The following is a 17,413-nucleotide window of genomic DNA, read 5'->3' as shown; positions in this document are numbered from 1 at the left end:
ATAGTTGAAGCAGTATAATTATGCAAAAAAGTATTTAAAACTCTTTTAAAGATTTTCAAAAATGCTATAGTGGGTTCTTGAATCTATACACTTACCACTTAACTAGATTTACATGTTTCCACTTAACTGGATTAACACATTGACACTTCAATTGAATAACATTATAATTGTAGTGAAAATAGTGTAAGGAAAGCATAGCATAGCATTAACAACAATTATAGATAGGAATAAAGCAATAATTCACACCAGGTCAAAGATTAATTTACGAAGTTCTGTTATCAGAAGTAAATGAAAGAGACTTAAAAAACAGTTCATTTTTCAAATTAACCTTATATTCCAAATTTTCATAAGGAAATCCAATGTTTTCAGAGACTTTTCAAAATTATTTTGCTGATCAACGGATCAGTAACTATCAACATTTTTTTTACAAATCTTTGTTTAAACCTACATTTGGATTAGCATGCAAACAAGCATTTTTATTATGGAATACTTTGTATGATAAAATATTTGATAAAAACAATTTGTGTTGTTTATATAGAATATGAATACCTATATACACAGACTCAATAGTAGGCAGACTGATAGTAATATATCACAGGCAACTAAGGCAAACTTTCAAATTGTATACAAAGTAGTTGAGTTTGTTTAAATGCATATAAACATGTTTAAAAACCAAAGGGGAGATAAAAGATAGTTGAATGACATTTGATTTTAAATGAAAGATTGTAATGTATGTATTGCGGTATATGGGTGATTGAAAGTTTCATTTGATAGCTTTGTGTTTAACAGTTATGTGTTTTCAGACATACCAGGATACAAATTACAGGACTGCGTAATATTTTCAGAAATAAATTAACTGCAGAATTTCTTTGTTTTGGTCTCATGTTTGAAGAAATAAACGCTTGCCTCCAAATATGAATCTTGTTTACATTTAGAAAACATCACCTAACAAGAAAGTCACATTTACCAAATAAGGTGCTTTGCACACAATTTCTAGAGGATAACACTGAATTTATTTTCATCCAAGTATCTGGAAACAGTATTTTTAAAATACAGCTGACCAAATTTTAAATATTTCAGTAATATAATATTCTTCAAATTGCTATCAATGTTTCATGCAGAGCAGGAAAAGAAAATGTTCATGCAGGCACATTAATTAAATTTTGATTTAAATATAAAATTACAATATGAAATTAAATATATACAATGTACAAACATAACACTATTAAATATAAATGACACTTGAAATTATACACCATAAGAAGTTTGAATAACAGCAAATTTAAACAACTGTACAATAAATATTTGAAGATGTTGCTTACAATATACATGTAGTAAAATAACTTTTGTTGCAAATATTTTGTGAAGTTTTATAGTTAAATAACATGCAAGTAATCTATTCAGTACCAAACAAAACTCCATTCTCCTGATGTTTGGAACACTTTGGTGTTAACCGCAGTTTTTTTCGTACACTTGAGTTTGTGGACATTGTAACTTTTCTTGGCTTAGTGCTATCTGCATCACCTCGACCACCAAAGGAATCCACAATATTATCTGGATGTTGATAAATAGACAGGTGGTGGTCAGTTATAAAGAAGGGCAATGAAGACTGGAGACTTTGTGTAGCATCTCCTACCTGCTGCAGCATTGTACTATACCCTGCTGATACATTAACTGGTACACAGTTAGTGACATCTCTTGCATTTTGGAAAGAAATGTTGTTATTGTTCTTTTCCTCTTTGTTGTGGTTATATGAAATTGTTGCTATGCCTTTCTGATGATCATCAACATCAGGTACTGTATTTATGTCCGATGCATGGATGGATGATGGCTTTAAATACAGATTTTGTGTTTGACCATCTGGGAGAATCATCTGCTTGGTATATGGAAAGGATGAAAGATTGTTGGTATTTGTTCCCACGAAAGTTTTTTTACCAGCAGAATGAGACATTTGGGCCATAGTGTATTGTGAAGGACTCTTGGCAAGGGCTTGACGAGATATGGATTGTTCTATCCAACTTGAAATAGTCGACACTGGCGCTGATGATTTTGGTAATGTGTACAAGTGTGGGACAGGTGCTGTATGGGAAGTTTGACTAGCAGAACAGGGTAGCTGGGCAACAGATGGTGGCTTGAGGCAACTTGCAGGGCTGTGATGGAATGTTCGACCCACTGTCATGGTAGTGAATTGCTCGAACCTTGTTGGCCATTGCATTGGATTGTAAACCGTTGGAGTGGGTCCCATCACCAGAGTCTCTGGCCTATGGATTAAATTCTGGTGAAGATTAGTATTGTTGGTGTAAGCTTTATATGGCAGAGTTATTGGTCCAAGAGGTGTTGACTCTGTTCCCTGGACCAGAGGTACTGAATTGCAGTTGCTTAATGGCCAACTTTCAAGTCCAGAGTTCATGTTTGGTTCATAAGAAGATGCTGAATATGGTGCCTGATTACTTGTGTGTGAGCCGTTTCTACTAAGGTTGTATAGAGGCATCATTCTTGAAGCACCCAGGTATGGTTGAACTGATAAGGGTAGGCCATGACAGCTATTGCCAGGCTTGATACCTGGAATCATAGAGGTCACAGTTGGCACTTCTGATAAGTTGGCTTCAGCTGTACCTGACTGAGAAATACTTTTCAATGTCAGGTGTGTTCCAATATCTGCAACGTTGCTACATGTGTGCTTATGACCTACAAGTGGAGAAAACTTTTGGCCAGGTCTACACAAGTTCTTCAAAGGAAAACCACAACTGTCATATATGGGAAAAGGTGCAGCATAACATTTGCTTTCATTATAAACAGCTGTAGTAAATACCACAGGCTTTCTGCTGCTATTTGAAAAGATTGGACTTTTACTCCGGACTCTCTCAGAATCAATGACCTCAGAACAGCATTTATATTTCATGTTTTGTGTTGTGTAAACCTCAGTTTGAAGTGATGATTGAGGTAAAACTAATTCTTTCATGGAAGGGGTAGACATTTCTGAAGTTACAGATTTGATATCTAATATTGGTGTGCCAGCTGTAATGTCGATCATCTTTTTATCAAAATGTTTTGGAGGTGTAGCCAGATCAGAAGGCATGGTCTCCAATAGCATTCCGTTGAGTAGGTTGGACTTCCTGGACTTCGGTTTATTTTTCTTTTTACCTTTAGGCCTGTTCTTTTTATGTCTGTAAACAGAAAAAAGTTTTGGTTCGTAAAGACATTACATGAATAAAGCATCTTAGCATCATATTATATACTTTACATGTGTTAGTACATTGTACTTTTTAACAATTACATCTTATTTACTACAAGATCTCCTCAGATCAGACAATATGCATGTGAAAATGAAATACATGAAAAATGTACATTTTTGTATCAAAATTCATAGAAATGTTCAAAGTACTCCGAATTTTCCTCTTAAAATGCCTCAGAGAAAGCACAACTTAATGACATGAAAAGCATTGAAAACTGGGAGGGAATTTCACAAAGAAATTTTCATATCTAAATGTCACTGGTGACAACAGAAATACAATTTCGAACTTTTCAAAATTTTTTTAATCAAAATAACATTTAGGTACTGTAAACACACTGCCATCAAATGATGATAAAGCCTGCCATAATTGATAGCCAAGTTAAAAATTAAAAGATAAGGCATCCAGACAAGAAGAAAATAGAGAAAAACATGAGGCCAAAAGGGGCTATGGTCACTGGAGTTGTTCTTGTTAAGAAAGTAAAATAACTAAATAAGGTTCCTGCAAAATTTCATCAAAGCTGGTTCAGGGGTTTTTGTGAAGAAGTTGAAAATGCTGAAAAAGGTTTATAACGCATGACACAAACAATCACAATAAATCACCATGATACATAGTCTCAGGTTACCTTACAAAAATCAAATCAAAATGGCTGTCTTGAAGAATATGCATAGAATTAAAATAGCATATTTATATTTTATATACCAAGAGAATTTATCAATATTAACAATGTATATGAGACACACTAACAGCACAAGTCTAACCTTTTATGGGTAACTGCAGGTGTATCAGTGATTGGACTTAAGCCTAGAGGGATATTCTCAGCGTTTTCCTCTCCAGGGAGGAAGGTAATTAGACTTCTGGCCAGATCCTGATGATCAGCAAGTAACAGCTGGATATAGTGCTTTGTCTGTGAATAAAAAATTCAGTTGAAGTTGCATCAGCAAGAAATCTGAAGAACTTGTTTAAGAATTAATTCCATTATAAATAAAATATCGGACTATCTAGAAAATCAAGCAATAGGTGATTTAGTAACTTAACTGGAAACTCTTCATGGAAAGTGAAAAGTATATTAAAACTAAGTCTTACAAAGGAAAATGTTAGTTGATAAAATATGAAACTTCATTTCTCAATCTATACATTAATGTGTGTATTGTAACTACTGTTGGTTTTCTCATAAACGTTATAAACACCATTCATGCAGAAAAATTCAAATCTTTTAAACATGTACTACAACTGTGATAAAACTAGACATAACTTATTTATTATAAGTGACTAAATAAAAACAAGAAATTCCAGTACGTGAACAGAATCATAATTCAAACTCAACATCAATAAGTACAAAGAGAATAAGTTCCGAATCGTAAGTGTCTTCTGAATCATCCAAGACACTGTCATGTAAATCTTGATAAATCTAAGTATAAAGAAAGTAATGTCACATTCCCAAACGAAAACAAGCCATACAACAACAGAACCAAAAGGCAAGCTAATGAGCCTCAAATATATCCAGCTTCATATTGCACAAAGAAATAGGATACTTCTCGGTGAGATCACTATGGCAACCATAAGACTTTGTCACATTTTTCATCATTCTGTATCTCTGTCAGTTGTCGAATTCTTGCATGAAAATTGTGATATTTGGAGCATGTCCTTGATTATGGAATCACCAGTGACATGTAAACACCAGAGGTTGGGGATAGAGGGGTATTGCTATCCAGAAATGAAAAATTCACAATAGAAAAATTGAAATCAACATGCTTATCATACAGCTTAATGGAAAGATGTCCATGTTGGTTTTGTTGTTGGAAAAGATCTTGATAAGCAGCTGATGTAGAAGAATTACAATGTATGTGGTCAATAAATCTCTATTCTGAGACACCATCATATACATCTGAAAGTGAGATTGAAAGGATTTTGCAAGGTCTTTGTGACCTGCTTAAATAAGCTCTTTGATGAATTCAACTTCATATAAAAACAAGTTAGTCAAGAGAGGGACACAGTTCAAAAGGTGTGCAAAGTCTGTTGGAAGAAGCTTCAGGATAGATGTACTGGTACATGTATCGCTGTTCATCTATTTTAGAAAAGGAAGCTCTCATAACAAATGCTGAGGTGTTCTTGCAGTTTAGAATGGGGTAGAGTGGTGTACAGAAGAAATGTTTTTAAAAAAACATTTTATTGCTAGCTCCTCTATCTGTTCAACCAAACTTCGTCCAAACTCTCAGCCATATTGTGATTCTGTTTACTCAAAAAGAGGAATTTATGTTATGTGGATTTTAAAAGAGTTAAAACAGCTTTTGACCAATCTTCTAAAAAAATCTACTTTGCCTGATAAAGGAATCAGACTTTTTCCAAAAGCTTGCAAAAGTTAAGATTTAGTCTTTGTTAATGCCAAAGATAGGCATCTAGTTAGATATATATCTATATCAAACTGCTGAATCTCATTCAAAACTCCATGCAAATAGTTACCTTTTCTTTAATAAGTGGATTTCTTCTATCATAATCACAAAGAACTGCAAGCAGTGCTTTGTAAACTTCTGTTTTTCCAAAGTAGTTGACCTTAATCATGTTGAGAAGAGCAACCATGGGTGAAATTTCAAACCTGCTTACTTTTTCCATCTGTAAAATAAATGATACAGTATAATACAGTACCATTCACTTTTATGAGCACATCCGGATAACTGAAAAGCCAATACTATGAGGCAGCTCACAGCTGATGATTACCACCAGGTTCATCAACATCTGGGAATATGAAATTTTGCTTTGCTTCAAGTGGTTAAAGTAAACAGTTTAAACTTTAGGCCATTTTATTTGCCTCTTTTTCTCTCCATGCATTTACTTACAGGAGTCAATGAAACCAAATTGGATGTCTAATTAATAGAATATGTACTGTCTTCATTTACATATACGGCCCATCCCCACCCCCCACCCCCAACCCAACACTGCCTTATATATTTTTCTTGTCAAAGATACATTCTTCCGTCTTCTTGAGATAGAACACAAAATGTAGTTTTTAGCTATTTTGATCTGAATACTTGTGCTATGACATTTTCAGTGGTAACATACCACCGATGTAATGGTGGATATTCACAAAACTTGGAACCTGTGTACATTCAAGATATTGTTGTAATGTCATTCTATATCCATGGCACATTAGTTTCAGAGCCCTTAAGAACCATTTCTCACTAGCTACGCTCTGTCAATGAACTGCCATCAAACAAATACATAAATGACTTGAAATGTGTTCATACTATAAGATTTATTTATAAACTGATTGGTGAAATACCAGTATTTTTCTTAAAAATATCCACAGATACAACCTCACCTGAAATGATTGACATGTGTATTAAAGATGTGATTGCATTTCCGTTTCTGATGACATCACTAAAGCACAAAGATGCTTTGGTTAGCTTAGAGTGACCCAGAAGTACACATGTATTACCGTAATTCACCGCAAATAAGCACCCTCCCGCAAATAAGCCTCCCCACCACCCCCTCTTTTTTTCGACATACAATTATCATTTGAACAGGAATAACATTTTGATGAAAATCCAAATCAAAATACATTGATGGGTGCAAAAGTGACGGATATCTGTGTTTATGTGTGCACCTTTCTAATGGATTAGATTAAGTTTTAATGGTTTCTTTTTTTCTCAAATGAGCCTTTTATTCTTTAACAAAACTATTTAAATAAAGTTGATTTTTGATCTCTTGGTCTACAATTCACTAGTTAAATAAAATCAGAAATGGGTCGTCAAAAGTCATGATTTAAACATCGTTTTTTTTTCAATATAAAACATACATATTTGGATTTCCATTGCTAAAAAATTATGAGAATAAATGCGGATTTTTATTCACATGACAGACAACAAAACACTGGCATCTGAGGATGAATTGAAAGGTGATTTCATCATATCTAGGCGGATGTTTGGCATGAAAAAATGTGTATTCATGAAAAATGCAAATTTTCCAATGAAATGAATAGATCTACTCATAATTCTATATAGTGATTGATTTAAATCACAAATTTGTATTCTTTCTGGAAGCATGACATGTTTCAACAGCCAAAATGATCCGGGTGCAAGGTCAACAGTTTATATGATACAGCTAGACAAAATGGCCATTCCGAAATACGTAACGGTCTGCAATTGATTATAAGTTCCTACTTAGTATATTTTACTATTACTATTTCAGCATAATGAAGTAAACAAACTTTCAAAGAAATGACGCTTATTTTGACAGTTGTCGCGCACAGCAGGATCAGATGCAAAGTTGTCTGCTGGATTCAGATTACCACGTTAATTATTAACAGGTAGAAGTGTAAATATACCCCATAATTATCCTGCATCATGTGCGGACAAATCGGTGGAAAGAGAACCGAAAATACAAAAAGTGTTCGAGCACCGGCCATGTTAGTCTAAGCACAGCACCTGTTTCTGTAAGCGTATCCAGCACAAGCATGTGTAAATGTTATTATTCAATTCAAGTAAGTACCGTTAGCCAAAATCGCTAGGTTCATAATAACTAACATTACCTTGTCAAAAATCGTGTTTGCCGCCCTCTGTAGTTCTGTTGCGACAAAGCTGGAAAAAACACTCTTAGACACCCATGCGATTTTTTAAATTATCATTTCATATCCAAATGACAAAGTAAAGAAATGAGTATGATAATCGTTAGCAAATATGTTATGTTCTATATCCTTGGCGAAAATTGTCAAAAAATGGTATCGTATAACCTATCGATATAGTATTATTTTCGTAAACGGTTTTATGACTCTTTCGACAGGTGGCGTCCTTTAAACGACTTCCGTAACGAATGACATCACAGGAGATTTTGTAAACACTTTCAAAAATGTGATAGATTTCAACAAGAGCTAAAACAATCTTACGTCAGCAAGGATGGCAGAAGTTGTCGACCACGAAGGAAGGGAACTTTCCTCTCTGTCAGAAAGATATGAGCTCGAAATCGACGACGAAACGGATTCGCCACGCCGGTTAAATGACAGTCTGTCACCGGAATCGGGCATTGAACTAGAAAGCCGAGGAACTGATTTGACAGTTAAGGATGACGAAAAAACGTTTATTGCTGATGAAGTATCAGAATCTTCAGCAGCTGTAAAACCAAACGAAATGTTTCAATTTGACCTTACTAATCCAGACGAAGTGATGCGAATGCTTGAATCGGTTGAACTTTCTGAAGAAGATACTGATGTACTGCTTCAAGAGGCCTACAATGTCAATAGAAAACTTCGGATGATTCTGCAGAAAAAGGACCAGGATAAAGAGTTTAATCCCGCGGAAGCATCTCTTGTCAACGGGTCGTCAGTTATAATGGTCCCTGGTAGCGCTGTTCAGTCCAGGGCGAGTTCTAATACCAGGACAATCTCAAATAGCAGGGCTAATTCCAATACAAGAACAATGTCTTCTCAGGGCAGAGTTGCATCTGGTACTTCGTCGAGAGAAAATCTTTTTGCTAAAAATGCCCCTCTTCCTCCAATAAAGGACAAAAATCCAAACGTTCTTAATCCAGCAGTTGGTAATGCAGTTGACCCACATGCCCCATCTTCAATGACTTCAGTGTACAGTGCCAGGCAGCGTCGACCTGCACCACCTTCAGCCGGTGCCACACCAACCAGGAATGCCTTATCATCACAAGGTCCAGGTCGCAGGATTGTACCTCGCCAAGGTCTTATGGTAAGAAGATTGTGCTGCACCATGTAATTATAAAATATTGACGCTCAATTATGGTACAGTATAATAGTCATCTAAAGGAAAATAAACAATAAAAGCATTACAGAATGAAACATTGGTAAAGTATTCACATATGTGATTGCAGAAAAATGATTGAAGCCAGTTACTTGTTAATAATTAGATTAGCAGGAATTTTTTCACCTTAATTTGCTCAATAATTTAAGAAGTGAACTGTCATCAATTTTTCCAGGTTTGACACGGAATAGAGTTCTTTTATATTGTAGGGCAGTCTCCTAGAATGTAGAAATGTAGGCAAAACACATTGGAAGGTACAATACAGCAGATAATTCTTATGTATTTGTTACAACTTTTTTTAAAGGTAGACAATTGTTTTCATGTTCGATTACAGCCCCAATAAAAGGTAGACATTTTACATCTCAGGACAGCTGCATTGAAAGATTTTTCACATTCCAACACAGCCTCAGAAAAAAGAAGACAACTCTTTCATTATGACAGACAAAGGACAACACTGTCACCTTCATCAGACAAATTTTCAAACATAGGATTTTGGTACAGACAAAAAAGTCATGTTGATTCTTTACCATTTCATATACTTCTTGTGTCATTGATAATATGCTTCAGGGCAGTCATTTGTCAGATGAAGAAGACTACTGTCATTGAAAAGTCACTCTTAAATTTTCTGATAGCCAAAGAAAATCCCAAAGAAAATGTTCTGAAGTATTTCAGTCATAAATTGGGACAGACCTGCGAATATTAATACAGATCACAAATCATGTAGTTGAGGCACACATGCACTACACTCATACACTAATATTAGTGTATGAGTGTATTGACAAACAAGGGCAATAACTGTAGTTGGGGGCTCTTCAAAGAGCAAAATGAAATCAATAAGTCTATCCTTATTTTATGAATGAAATTTTAACAACCCTGGTCCAACATTTCAAACCTATAACACAACCCTTCTTCACAGTAAGACATATGATGTCACAAAGAAACTATATCATGTTGTATGACATTATAATGAAGCAAATTAATTATTCTCATAACTCAAAGAAAAAAAACACTTCAGTTTTTTGGAGACTGTACAAAATTTTGAGAAAATACGACGATTAGAAAGACCCCAAAAATGTTAAGGTAATTTGATCAGCAATAATATGTTTTTCGTTATTTGATACCCAAGACAAGTTATGGTTTATCTTTGTAACAGTGTAATTATTTTACTAACTGCCATTAATTTCAGGATGAACTCTCTCTGAAAAGGAATGCATATCGGTAAACCTACAGAGTTGTTTCAATCTGCACAAATGCATCTTTCTTCAATATATCATATGTTTATCACTTAAGTATTAACGTTATAGTGAAGTTTATCTATACATCTTTTATCATATATTTCTTTTTTTAATTAAGAATGGATTACACAAAACAAGAACTGTTGACAAATCCCTCCAATCCATTTGAAATGACGCAAGTTATTGTGAACCACTAGTGTTGGTGAATTACACTATTTTTATGTCTTCTCTTTTGCCAAATTTCATTTTGTAAAAAAGTGAAGTTTAAAATAGCTATGGTTGATACTTCATTACTATTAGTGATTGGATTTGTTGAAAAGAAAAAAGATTTTGAAATATTTCATTCACACACTCTTGTTGTTCACAATAACAGCAAAGCCATGCAGTCCTTATCTTGGTACCATTCAAATATTTAACTCATTTAAACAGTTGTATTATATCAGTATGTAGTACCTGTGTTTTTGTCTCCAGATTAATTAACTGATGTCAGGAATTATGTGAATGGTTATAGATACAGCATTTTGTACTATGCTAGTGTAGAAACATGTTGGCTTATGAAGTGCATAGACACTGAGTGTCCCCCATTTATTTAGTTGCCATGTACAGTTGTATTTTAGTATAATCTTAGTTTTATTGATGCTGTCATCATATGACCTTAGTTGATACATGGACACTCATTTGACCTTATGTGTTTTGTGAACAATGTTATCACATGGTATAAATATCAATAAAGACAAGTTCATTATGACTTAACTTCGACCATTAATTTCAATCACTACATGAGTGGACACTGATAGAAATCTTAATGACTTCAAGTTGTACGACTTCTGGGTATTACAGGACTTCTAGGGGATTTATGATTTGTGGGATTGTATGACATCTAGGGGTTGTATGACATCTAGGGGTTGTATGACATCTAGGGGTTTATGATTTGTGGGATTGTATGACATCTAGGGGTTGTATGACTTCTAGGGGTTTATGATTTGTGGGGTTGTATGACATCTAGGGGTTGTATGACATCTAGGGGTTGTATGACTTCTAGGGGTTTATGATTTGTGGGGTTGTATGACATCTAGGGGTTGTAAGACATCTAGGGGTTTATGATTTGTGGGGTTGTATGACATCTAGGGGTTGTATGACTTCTAGGGGTTTATGATTTGTGGGGTTGTATGACATCTAGGGGTTGTATGACATCTAGGGGTTTATGATTTAGGGGTTGTATGACATCTAGGGGTTGTATGACTTCTAGGGGTTAATGATTTGTGGGATTGTATGACATCTAGGGATTGTATGACTTCTAGGGGTTTATGATTTGTGGGGTTGTATGACATCTAGGGGTTGTATGACATCCAGGGGTTTATGATTTGTGGGGTTGTATGACATCTAGGGGTTGTATGACTTCTAGGGGTTTATGATTTGTGGGGTTGTATGACATCTAGGGATTGTATGACTTCTAGGGGTTTATGATTTAGGGGTTGTATGACATCTAGGGGTTGTATGACTTCTAGGGGTTTATGATTTGTGGGGTTGTATGACATCTAGGGATTGTATGACTTCTAGGGGTTTATGATTTGTGGGGTTGTATGACATCTAGGGGTTGTATGACTTCTAGGGGTTTATGATTTAGGGGTTGTATGACATCTAGGGATTGTATGACTTCTAGGGGTTTATGATTTGTGGGGTTGTATGACATCTAGGGGTTGTATGACATCTAGGGATTGTATGACATCAATGGGTTATATGATTTCTAGAGTTTGCAGGACTTCTAGGAATTGGAGGTCTTATAGGGGTTGTAGACTTATAAGGATTTCTAGAGATTATATGGTTTCTAGAGTTCTAATGGTTATGCCTTCTAATAGTTGTTTGGCTTCTATGGAGTCCGACTATAGGGTTGTGTGACTACTGGGGGAGGGGGCTGTTTGACTTCTAGAGGTTTTATGATTTCTTGGGCTTGAAGGACTTCTAGGGGTTGTAGGATTTCTTTGAGTTGTAGGACTGCTAGCCAGGGGTTGCAGGAATTCAAGAGGTTGTAGAACTTTCAGGGATTGTAGGATTTTTAGGGGTTGCAGTACTTTTAGAGTTGTATGGTTACAGGAGTTGTTGCTTCTAAGGGATCAAAGAGATTGTATGGTTTCTAGAGTTTTAATGGTTTTGTCTTCTAGTAGTTGTTTGTCTTCTAGTGAGTTTGACTTTAGGGCTGTGTGACTTCTGGGGGTTATTTGACTTCTAGAGGTTTTATGGTTTCTAGGGCTTGAAGGACTTTTAGGGGTTGTAGGATTTCTAGGGGTTGCAGTACTTCTAAGGGTTTTGTCTTCTAGTTGTTGTACGACTTCTAGTGATTGTATAACTTCTAAGGTTATGAAACTCCTAAAAGTTAAGGTATTGCATCTATAAACATTGACTTTATATAAAAGAAGATATCTTGTTTTCAATGCTTTAAGATAACCTGCCTGTTACATATTCTATTCAGTGTGTATACCTATGCCAGTCAGTAACTATAGAGCATTTTTATAGTGTTGTGATTCAAATTCAATTTTTCTGCAATGTTTTAGTTGTCTTTTTTAATGGTATCTTGTAATACACCAATATTGTATCCTCCTTACACATGCTGCTTCCTTGCTTTTTATATCTATTTTTTTGTTTCTTTTTTGTAACAGCTTAAGTGTATATGCATATGTATTGTGTTAGTAGTGTAGAATTTAAGTGCTGGTAACATCACTATAGTTGTATACAAGGCTATGGTTTTGATTAATGCAGCCCTTCATTCCACAAAACTTCATGTAAGTTTTATCTAACATATAGAACTATTATATCTATAATGGATTAAATATTGTGTGTACAGGTAATCTAAGATCATAAACAATTTTCTCTGAGAAGTTTTGTGAGAGTGAGGACCACAGCTTTCACTTCTACTGCATGATTTCATATATATGTAGAAACTGTTGCTTTTCAATAGAAAAAGAAGTTTTTTAATCATCTTTGTAGCAGCTTGATCCTTGTTCCTAGTGTTAATATATCATAGCAGATATATCTATCACATAACTACCCTGTTATCAGTGTAATAAAACCTATTACATCAATTTTTCTTATTACAAAAGTATAATATGAGCTAGTTAGGACTGTGCCTGAGTGAAGGTTCCCATTGTTTCAATTGTAACATCATAATTTCATGGCGTCATATGCATTGTGTGAGTATCATCCCCAAAGAATAACACCTACATTGAAAATATTGCTACTTTAGATTCTTTTGTATCTTGTGTAATAAAATACTGTTTAAATAATTTATCTTATAGGTTAAGTTATATGGTAAATAGAATCTTTCATTCATTTCCAATTCATAACAGATCAATCAAACTTGTCACAAATTTTTCATTGTACTTCACCAGAGGTTCGATAAAATGAAAAATTCTCAAGACCTGTTACATCAATCAATCTTAAATGAATTGAAACTCATCTGATGTAAATTTCCATGTACATTAATATTGGAAGTGATGTATCCTATCTAACATTATCAAATCTTCCTTTTTATCCTCCCTAAAATTATTGTTAATATACTGTGTCATGTATTATCACTATATACTTTATCCTTCAGTCAGTCACAGGGCAATCATTTAAATTTTGATTCAGGTTATAACAGGACATAAAATACATCAAATCTTGTTTGAACAGTAAGACTGTATACATCATGTGGGTTAATGAATGCGGTACAGCCAACCATATGGTATTGTACAAATACTTGTTTCAGCAGTACATTGTACTGTAACCCTCTAACCAGCTACCTGCTCTGACAACACAACTATTATATACTTTATTGGATAAATGTAAGAATGTGATGTAATTTTATTATTTGACTTTAAAATAAGGTCAGAAAAATATCAATAGGTCTTTCCATCCTTAGGATTTGATAGATGGATTTGGACGATCTAATGATAAACACAAACAATGCATAGACTTCTGAAATGTTTACGAATATATATATAATAATTTTAAAGTACTCTGTACACAAGAATGACAGAACTATTTAAAAGTACCTTTAGGATATGACAAATTTAATGAGTATTATTTTTTAATGTGTAATATTTATATGTAAGTAAAAATATAAGTAATATCAAAATAAAGTTTAAATTTCAATAATCTACTTTATATATGTAGGACATCTATAAAATGGATAATTTTCAAAAGAGTGACTCATCCTGGTGTACATATCTTTGTATTATTTCTGATAGTGCTTTTAGAGAATTGCTAGATCATTAAATAATATACAAATATATATAATCTTCATAGAACATTTAATTTTCTACATAATTTACATTTAGTCAATAGAAAAAAACATGTATAGTGTTTTTTCCTTACAGTCAAATAAGAAACAATTATGAGAATAATTAATGATTACATTATCGTATTTATCCTTACAGCCAAACAAGAAACCAAAAAGTGCCAAGAAGCCTGAATCAGTTCCAATAACAGAGCGCCCACCATGGAACGACCGGTTCAGCCAGGACTGAAGGACAGAACAGCATAATACATTTATGTAATAGCACAGAGAGCACAGGTTTTTTTTTTTTTACAAACTCCCTCATCACACACCATATTGTCCATGATACATGTATCTAATACTATGTTTAATTCTGTTGTTTGTTTCTCATCAGTATCGATATGGACAGAATTTGAAATGTGCATTACATTCATGACTTGTGATTCTCAATTAATTCATGTAAATTACTTCAGTATTTTTCTTTTCAATCAAGTTTTGTGATTTTGTTGAAATTCAATTGAAATGAAAAGAAGAAAACATAGGTCAGTTATTAAAATATATTTACGATTAATGGTGATCTGGTTGGAAACTGGAGTACTCTTTCAACTGTTTCTCTTGATTGTCAAGCCTTTTTTTCAATGAAAATATTTGCCCAGAAAAGAGTATCCATAACATAATATCTAGTCATATTGAATTTTTGCATCCATACTGACAATAGGTACATTGCATCTCTTATCACATCCAAGTTTGTGTCCTGATATGTGTCTTAATGTTACTCGTATCAATAGCAATGATATGTTACCTTCCTGAGACTAACTGGACATTGGTTGTATGTTTACTTGGATAAATCAGTGTTAAACTGAGATCTGTGGTAATGCATGGATCTGTCCTGTTCTGCTGAACAAATTACTGACCTTGTGTTCATTTATATAACTTTCTCAACATCAGATATCTTTCCAGTAATATATGCTAATTTTGTGTTCAAAATGTATATATGACCCATTTCAACACTGTACAAACGGAACCATTAGATGAGTAAAGAATTTCCATTTTTCTATTTTTTTAAGCCAGAAATTTAACATTTATCATTAAAGAGAATAATGTTTGGCAAATTTGATTTTCAAGAAATTCAAATAATTTCATGTATGATAAAAGTGAATCAATTAAGGTTCAAACTTTAGCTAATTATAATCTGCAATACTTCATCATTTTCTCGAGTGTTTCTTGTGTTTTGTAGAGAATTATAACAAGCTCTAATAAATATGGAATTAATATGTGTATATATCTTTGTATTCTCGATCATTATGTTGTATGGTTTTACTTAGGGATGGGTAAATAATACATATATACTACCCTTATATGGCATTTTCTGTGATATTTAATCATTTTGATCCAAAGATAAATTTTGATTGTTATTTTTTAACATTTAATTGTTGTTATTTATTACAGAATACAAACCATGTTATTTTATTTATCAACATATAATATGCAATGTGTTTTTATACATCTAAGCCGTATATATTACTAGTTACATGTATGGTATGGTGTGTTTTGTCCATCGATCTGTCAGCATTCTATTGTCTGGAATAATTTTCAATCAGATTTCATGGAGGATTCTTTTGTTTTCTAGCTTGGATAAAGATATCTATTTTTACCCAACCTACCTCAGGAAAGACAACTCATGTGTGCCTTTATCCTGAACAGCATCCAATGATTAATATGGTCACATGTCATGCAGCAGATTGTGCAGTACGTAAGGGTCACAAAAACAACATAGAATAATTATCAGTTGGAAAGTGATTGAGAATCGTATTTTTTAAAAAATGCATTCGAAATTCAAATTGAGCTTTTGATTCACAAGATTATGATTCTTTTGCAAAAACACATTTTAACGATTCATTCCTTATTCATATCAATCCCCACCAGAAAACAAACAAAGGTCATGGTCACAAATAAGGTCAAAGTTCAAATTAGAATTGCAACAAAAGAAATGAAAAAGGTTTAATAGAACATTTCAGTCATTATACCAACATTTACTTGACAAACTGAGTCACAAAAAGGTCAAAGTTCAAATCAAAACTGTCAGGAAATAAATGCAAATGATCTAAGGAAATATCAAAGACACTATTCAAACATTAACTAGACTGTGTGCCATGATATGTTCCAGTTGATAAAATGTATACATCATATCTTTTAGAAAGTAAAACTCATTGAATTTTCTGATCACAAGTTTGTTGCACAAAATTTTCCAAAGTTTTGCTTCACGTTCATCATAACAATACAAGGCAACATGCCATCTATCTATCAAATGATTGTGTATTATTTAATATTTTGTATAAGATAGTGTACTATTTCATAAGTATTAGTCTAGTGACCAGTGCTACAAAATCCCACCTAATTTATGACAACTACTGGAGTACAACTCCTACTGGGTTAATGATCACCCCTAGCTCCTGGTGTCTTTGTTCCAACATTCTAGTATCAATGATAATGTGTTAGCATTATTTGGCCAGTAGAAGGTTCAGTATAACCTACAAAATTCTACATGGTTATAATTTTAACCAGTTATCTCTTCATCTGTGTGCCTTACATATTTTCTGGTTACTGTCAGTAGACGCCTCTTCACCTGTACTAAATTTATTTGGGTAGATTTTATAAATTCTGCTTAATATCCCAGCAAACAAATGTACGGAAAGCTGTCAAGAATATGAAAATGTGTATAAAGGATGACTAGTGAACATTGCATTTAGTCCAATCTCAAACCATTTTAATTCCTTCCACTTTACTACTGGGGAAGAGTCGGACCCTCCAAATACAGTATGTACCTAGAAATCAGTTGCAGTCAAATGAGAACTGTGTAGATTTTACATCTTAATTAACATGTTAAGCCTATATAAATATTATGAGAAGATAACTTGTCATGTTTAACAT

The 17,413-nt window shown here is 33.7% G+C and overlaps 2 protein-coding genes across 2 annotated transcripts; one reads left to right on the top strand and one right to left on the bottom strand.

The window, feature by feature from the left end:
* Positions 1-1,396: 1,396 nt before the first annotated feature.
* Positions 1,397-5,846, bottom strand: LOC132562382 (uncharacterized). Its single transcript, XM_060227122.1, has 3 exons — positions 5,697-5,846; positions 3,995-4,140; positions 1,397-3,167 (listed from the first exon to the last, which is right to left on the bottom strand). Exons 1-3 carry the CDS (start codon positions 5,844-5,846, stop codon positions 1,397-1,399), a joined length of 2,067 nt encoding a protein of 688 aa, XP_060083105.1.
* A 2,279-nt stretch (positions 5,847-8,125) lies between these two features.
* LOC132562392 (uncharacterized) lies at positions 8,126-14,911 on the top strand. Its single transcript, XM_060227133.1, has 2 exons — positions 8,126-8,920; positions 14,643-14,911. Exons 1-2 carry the CDS (start codon positions 8,126-8,128, stop codon positions 14,730-14,732), a joined length of 885 nt encoding a protein of 294 aa, XP_060083116.1. The 3' UTR covers positions 14,733-14,911.
* The last annotated feature ends 2,502 nt before the right edge of the window (positions 14,912-17,413 follow it).

The sequence above is a fragment of the Ylistrum balloti genome, unplaced genomic scaffold (assembly GCF_031769215.1).
Source record: "Ylistrum balloti isolate Yb309-2 unplaced genomic scaffold, AGI_CSIRO_Ybal_v1 Utg371406, whole genome shotgun sequence".
Lineage (NCBI taxonomy): Eukaryota > Metazoa > Mollusca > Bivalvia > Pectinida > Pectinidae > Ylistrum > Ylistrum balloti.
This window is presented reverse-complemented; position numbering and strand designations above follow the sequence as displayed.